The sequence below is a fragment of the Atta cephalotes genome (assembly GCF_000143395.1).
Source record: "Atta cephalotes unplaced genomic scaffold scaffold00073, whole genome shotgun sequence".
Classification (NCBI taxonomy): domain Eukaryota; kingdom Metazoa; phylum Arthropoda; class Insecta; order Hymenoptera; family Formicidae; genus Atta; species Atta cephalotes.
In genome coordinates, this window is record NW_012130137.1 from 709,711 (window position 1) to 716,580 (window position 6,870).

The window sequence follows — 6,870 nt, forward strand, 5'->3', positions numbered from 1 at the left end:
CGGATCGCGGTTCACTCCTTCCAGCTGGCCTGGCACGACGAAGGAGGCCTTGTCGCGCGGCTGCTCGTTCGGTCAATGTCTTCTCTTTCTTCCTCGCTCTCTCCCTTCTCTCTTCTCTCTTTCTCTCTCACGCTCCGTCCCTTCTCCCGTTCTCCCCCCTGGTTCTCTTTCTCTCGCTTCCTCTTGTTTCCCGCTCTCTTTCATCGTTTCCCCCCACTCGGCAGCGCTCCCGTGCTGCATCGCGCACACGAGACACGGATGCCTGCGAAATCCCTCTGTCATCTTGCGAACGCCCGTCCGCGGCCAGGATTATCCCGCGCCGTGCGCGATCGCGAAAAATCAGTTCGTCGCGCCCGCAACGCATCGTCATCGTTATCGTCATTGTCGTTGTCGTCGTTATTCTCGGCGGGGAGTCGCGCGACGTGAATCCCTTCGGCACGGATCACCGGTATATAACATTGTTCGGCCGGAGAATGAAAGAGAACGCGGTGCGTTCGGAAATGTGCACTCGTATCGCGGTTTGAAGGCGCTCCGTTCCGAGGGCAAGAAGGAAGGCGTTCTCGTTCGGGCTTTTTCCGCCCGGCGGCCGCGCGCAACAGCGTGAAAGTACCGCGATCGTTCGCCGCGGACTCCGGCGCTCTCTCGACTGCACGTCGTCGATGACGTTCCCGATGCCGTCGTCGTCGCGGTCGCCGTCGCGCATCTCGTAGCCAGGCCGTTTTCTCACGGCCAGGGCCTCGCTCGCGGTGTTTACAACAGTGTGTATTACGTGTCGGGTGCGTGCGCGACAGTGCGGAATCTCGATCGTCGTGACTCCGGGGGGAGGAGAGGGGGGGGGCATGGCTCTCGGCGACGTCGTTGTCGTCGCCGCCGCCGCCGCCACCGCCGCACGTTAGGAGCAAGCGTCGCGCGGGCGCGAAGAATAAAACTCCGACACGGGGATACTAGCGGCTGCGGGTGCTCCGATTACGACGACACTTCGCGCTTTTCGTGAACACAGGTGGGCGCATCTTTCGCATATCCGCCAATTGATTTTCAACGTGATTTAACGCTGTCAGATTGATAAATATGATGCTGATTTCGATAAAAAAAAAAGTGAAGGCAACGTCTGTACAATTCTGGTTATCCTTGATATTTTATGAGACAAGATAATGCAATAATGAAAATAAGAATTCTAAATATGAAATTATAATATATAATGACGTATATTTTTACAAACGTGCTATTTATATGCCATCATAGTGTCAGCAATGTAACAATAAAATTAAATACAATACAAATTTGAGATAGAGAATATATTCGTTTATATAAAATATATAAAATATGCTGTGATTACTGTGTGTACACATATATTTTTATGTATGCAAGATATTTTTATTTCATATATCCTTTTCTCTGTTTTCAGAGTGCAATAACGTTAGCTGGTAAAAATAATGTCAAGAAAATACATTCATTGCTATCAATAGTGGATGAAAAACCAAAGCTGGATACCGGACAGAATAACAGGCACAACGAGCACCACATCAAAAACAATTTCAAGCACAACCATTATACACATAATTCCATACTGACACCCTCGACACTAAACCAGGTAATTGAATAATCTTAGTTAAATCGCGTCAAGTGTCTGCTGACATATACCAATTAGAGATGATACAGTGACAGTGGCGTTGAAATTTCTCTTGCAGGGCCTAGATGCAGGTACAAGCGACGATAGTGGCAGAGCGTCTGAACAGTTGCACGGCCCTGGTATACCTAGGGATTGCCAGGACGCAGACAGTTCTAGGGACCATCTCAGCGATGTGAGTTCCATACTTTACTTGTAACTTAGTACATTCAATACTGACAATTTCATAACTTGAAATTTATAATAAATTATTTTTCAAATTTTAAATATGACATTAATATTTTTGCCTATTAACATATTATTATATTTCTTCTCACTTTCCGACTAACTAACTTCTGTGTAATTAAGATAAAAATATATTTACCATATATACATCAATATTAATTTCTTTACGAAATAAGTAATGAAAATGATTTTTAATGCTTTTATTCATGAGTTCATGTTTGCAATACAGGCTAGCAGTCATTGCAGTTCGGGTAAAGGTTATATCGTAAGTATCTATATTTTATAATCGTATACATACAGAAAATCCTAAATTATATTCAACACAATAACTGGTTCAAATAATTTAAAATCAAAACATAAAACTACGAATCAAGCTAGATGTTTAAAGCTAAGATTTCTATAAATAAATCATAATTTCAAAACAATTTCTAAACAGATGTTTCAACACCAATCGGGTTATTCTCAGTGTTAACAAACAGAATTTAAAGATACCACAAATAATAAAAATTGCATTATAATTCTCGCTCTTGTATCAGAAATTAATCTATATTTGTCATTTCCTGCAATTAATGGAGGTATTATCCAAATAAATCCATGGTGATCGTTATTTACAATTAATGGAGGTGATATCCGTTAGAAAATATTAAATATCTAATATGATTTGTAGCCTTATATTTTGAGTTTTAATTATAAATTATTTCTATCGTAATAAATATGATATATTAATTTATTATTTCTTCATTTCAGTGTGATAGTGAAGGAGAAGACGATAAGGTATGCACATTTTCTATAGATATTCTACTAGCTTGAAGAAAATAATCGATCAACTTCAATAATTGTTTTTATGTTACAGGGCTCGGATGCCGAATCTATACTCTTTGAATCTTCTACTTCACCACCTCTCACACGTAAATGTAAGTAATACCTTCAGAAATGGGGATGTACATATTTATATAGATAATCATCTTTTGAAAGTATAAATTATAACATTATTACCATTCTGTGTATACATTTCTTTCCTTTTCGTTTCTAGACGAATTGCCATCTTCTTCGCCACACATTTTACCACCCACAAACGGGGCAGGTGGATCTCCACCGGACACGGGTGGTCAAACTTCTAATCCAGCAACGAATGCTCCGGCACCTATACCACCTCCTGTGCCTGCGTCTGCACCAGTTCCAACAGCGCCGAGTCCTCCTAGCCCCACGTTGCCTCCACACATATCCCAGCCTTCTGTAAGTTATTGCGTTATATAAACTTAATCTTCTTTCATCTCTTGGAGAATGGGATAACATTTGTTGTTGATATTATAGATGACTAGTCCTTTGGCAGCGAACCCACGTGCAATAGCTCCGCAACAGCGGCCAGCTTCCCCCGCTCTGCCTCCACCCTCCCTATCTCAGCAACCGCACACTACGATACCTGCATTACATCCACCTATTGGGCCCCTCGTCTCGAGTCACACAACTAGTCCAGCGGTAGCCAGTTTAGGTGTTACGCCAGCAGCACCATCGAACGGAGCGGCCACTACAAGTTATCCACCTCCTATTCCTATAGCCGCGTATCCACAGACACAACCATCGTATCCACCGCTCTACACCCCGTATACCGCTCTAAATCACAGCCCGTATCTTCCGCCTGCGGTACCATCCCCTTCTCATTCTGCTTCATCGCGCGCTGACGTGGTAAGTTACTCGCATTGTATCGTACATTGCTGACGTATTCAATTATATCACTGATATTACTTATCTCAAATACAAAATATGAGTGTTCATAACGACGGTAATAATTATATTTTAGAGAGGGAGTAGAGCTTCTCCCTGTACCAACATAAGTAAACAGACTATAGGAAATAACCTCGTGAGTCACAATAATACTCCACTGAGTGCTGCCACCACAACATGCGTATCCACTATAACTAATACAGTTACCACGGCAAATACTATCGCTCATAGAGACATGGTGGCCTGCAGTCTATCCGGACGAAATAATAACTCTCCACGTGGACATAGCCCCAGTCGAGAAAGGGATAGTTACAGGTAAAATATTTTCTTCTGGTTGCAGTGTTACGAGATCTGTTCACGTTACTTGAAATTCTGAAAAAATTTTGCATTTAAAACGAGATAAATATATTCGAGCAATAAAGAGAGAGAAAACGCAGATTTGGATTGTAAAAAGTCCAAGCAACACAAACAAACTGTCGCGTTTGTCAAATTTGAATAATTTAAATTACAATTAACAGAAAATTTTAATAGTAATTATATATTTGTTACAGCAGTAACGTGAGTAGTCTAAGTCGGGGCAGCATAACGCCTGTTAGTGTGCCAAACACCTCCTCGCCAGCCAATTCTAGTCTACCTACATATACCAAGCCACAAAGTTGGATTAGGTAAGCCCGAACAAGTTTAAACTTTTCAATAAAAATAAAACAAAAAATAGTATAAAAAATCTTTTATCTAAAAAACAGCAGCAACACAGCTCCCCAGTTGTCTCCAGCAACAGCTACATCTGTTCCGAGGCCAACTCCACCACCGGTACCACTCGGCATACCACATACATTTCCACCACCGATGTTCGCAACGCCTTTACCGCCGCCAGTGTCTAGCTCAAGCCCCCATACTTCACTGCCCTCGCTTCCCCCACCGACGACCAATCCCAATCCGTTTTCTGCAGAGTCTCTGTTCCAAACAAGTAAGCTTACAATCTAACTTTTTTTATATATTATATTTTATGTGAATATGAGCGGATAATAAATGCACTAATCAAAAGAAGGGGTGACACATGTTGCAGGTCAGGCTGATCTTCTGAGGAGAGAACTTGATAATAGGTTCTTAGCGTCTCAAGACAGAAATGTTGGTGTTGGAGTGGGGAATTTGGGTCCAGCGTATCTTCGAACGGAAATGCATCATCATCAACATCAACACACGCATGTACATCAGCACACAACACCGTTGCTGCCAACAGCTACAACATCTACACTTTTTCCACCTCCAATTGTAAGTAAAAAATATATCTATTAGCCAATGAGACTATACATTTATTATATCTATCATAACTAATTATATCTGATCGTAATACTTATCGTAAACTCGTCCATATACATAAACTGATATTAAACAAAACTATCTTTTAATAGTTTAAGGATATCCCAAAATTGGGAGGAGTTGAATCGCCATTTTTTCGTGGAAACTTAAACCTTTCTGGTTATTCCGGTTTTAACACTGGCCTTCTTCATCCCGGAATTGGACCGCCTTCGACACCTTTTGTGCCCCCTAATCACTTGACTCCGTTTGCGCCAAAGGTATTTTTATATAAAAAGTTAAAAATGTTTTCTCATGTTGTACATATTTATTTAAACGTTTAATTTTTTAATCCAGAAAAGTGGAAAGTGGAATGCGATGCACGTGCGTATTGCGTGGGAGATATATAATCATCAACAAAAACAACAGGCTGAAGCTAAAGCGGGAAGTGTCGTTAGTACCAAAACTGAGTTATTAAGACCACCGAGCCATCTTTATCCCGGGGGACCAGCCAGTGGTCTTGGACTCGGTGCACCATCAATGGCACCTCCGTTTTCCACTAATATACCATCTGCCCATCCTGCACCACCTCCACCACATCCTGTCGGTTTTCTTTCTACAACGGCCTCACATTTAGGTAATAGAGGTAACAAAGATTCACATTTATTCTCACGTGCGCACGTTCATGTTTGTAAATACATGCATTGAACTGCAATATGATTATCAATATTTGCATCATTGTTATGATCTTTTCTTATATTACAGGAGCAGGATTATCTCCCTTTGGAAGATATCCTTCAACATTCGGCGCGCCGAATCCTAACTTTCCAAACCTTTCAACTTTTCCACCAAGAGAAATGCCTCCTCTAGGTGGACTTGGTTCAGTACACGATCCATGGCGAGGGTATGTACATGAAATATTAAGCAACTATCAGGTCATTATTTTTTTTCTGTAAATGTATATTTTACTAATTTATGTATCTAATTTCAGATTGCAACGCGCTACTACTGGATTTCCACAGACTACTGTTTCGTGGGGATTAAAACCAGAACCTCCTGCGATAGACAGGCGCGCCGAGCTGGAAGAACGGGAGCGCGAACGTGAACGAGAAAGAGAACGCGAACGAGAACGTGAACGTGCCGAACGGGAACGCGAACGTATCAGACGCGAAAGAGAACGAGAAAGGGAGAGAGAGGAACAACGTGAGAGAGAAAGGCGGGAACGCGAAAAAGAGGAAAAGAGGAAACAGCAGGAAGCAGCCGAACGGGAGCGAGAAAGGCGAGATAAGGAGCGCCGCGAGATGGAAAGACGTGAGATGGAGCGTGAGAGATTGCTTCATCAGAATCGACAACATGTGGTTGCATCTCGAGATCGTTCGCCGCTCAGAAATGGTTCGGCGCCTTTGGATACTGGGGAAGTGCGCGTAAAGGAAGAACCACGCAGTAAAGACGACGAAGTTGTAATGCTTCCACGACCACCAGTACCCGGTCCCGGAACGACGGGACCCGCGCCAGGACCTGGACCAAATCCACTGCCCGATCCGAGATACCACCCGCATGCCTATCTTACGAGGCATCCACATGGTATGCCAGCTTCGCATTCTATGCCACGTAGCATGCTTCCCAGTTTAAGCGCACATCCGATGCAGCATTTTCCACCGCCAACTGCGCCTGCCGGTCAACCGGGAGCCCCTTGGCCGGGCGATCCTTTCCGGGAATATCGGTTCGATACGCTGCAACAGTTACGATATAATCCGTTAGTGGCAGCGTTCAGAGCTGAAGAAGAGGAACGAGCAAAACTGTATGCTGGCTATCCTCCACCGCCGGTGAATACACTCAGGAGTAAGGACCCTAGTCCAGGTCCGCTCAGCAACTTGCATATGCATCATAGAGCAGGACCTGGTCCAGGAGTACCGACACGTCCGCTCGAAAATACCCTTATGCATGCGGATATTCACAAGAAAGAAGATGGATCGCAATCCCGATGATACTTTATT

The 6,870-nt window shown here is 43.2% G+C and overlaps 1 protein-coding gene across 1 annotated transcript in view; it reads left to right on the forward strand.

Annotated features, from left to right (window-relative positions):
• LOC105624150 (flocculation protein FLO11-like) overlaps nucleotides 1-6,861 on the forward strand; it is a 39,454-nt gene extending 32,593 nt beyond the window's left edge. The window contains exons 3-17 of the mRNA XM_012205507.1: nucleotides 1,406-1,591; nucleotides 1,689-1,802; nucleotides 2,082-2,117; nucleotides 2,600-2,626; nucleotides 2,706-2,766; nucleotides 2,886-3,088; nucleotides 3,167-3,538; nucleotides 3,654-3,892; nucleotides 4,129-4,242; nucleotides 4,321-4,544; nucleotides 4,623-4,849; nucleotides 4,990-5,154; nucleotides 5,231-5,519; nucleotides 5,639-5,777; nucleotides 5,865-6,861. Coding sequence (XP_012060897.1) covers nucleotides 1,406-1,591; nucleotides 1,689-1,802; nucleotides 2,082-2,117; nucleotides 2,600-2,626; nucleotides 2,706-2,766; nucleotides 2,886-3,088; nucleotides 3,167-3,538; nucleotides 3,654-3,892; nucleotides 4,129-4,242; nucleotides 4,321-4,544; nucleotides 4,623-4,849; nucleotides 4,990-5,154; nucleotides 5,231-5,519; nucleotides 5,639-5,777; nucleotides 5,865-6,861 — 3,393 coding nt within the window. The remainder of the gene's footprint in view (nucleotides 1-1,405; nucleotides 1,592-1,688; nucleotides 1,803-2,081; nucleotides 2,118-2,599; nucleotides 2,627-2,705; nucleotides 2,767-2,885; nucleotides 3,089-3,166; nucleotides 3,539-3,653; nucleotides 3,893-4,128; nucleotides 4,243-4,320; nucleotides 4,545-4,622; nucleotides 4,850-4,989; nucleotides 5,155-5,230; nucleotides 5,520-5,638; nucleotides 5,778-5,864) is intronic.
• Nucleotides 6,862-6,870: the final 9 nt, after the last annotated feature.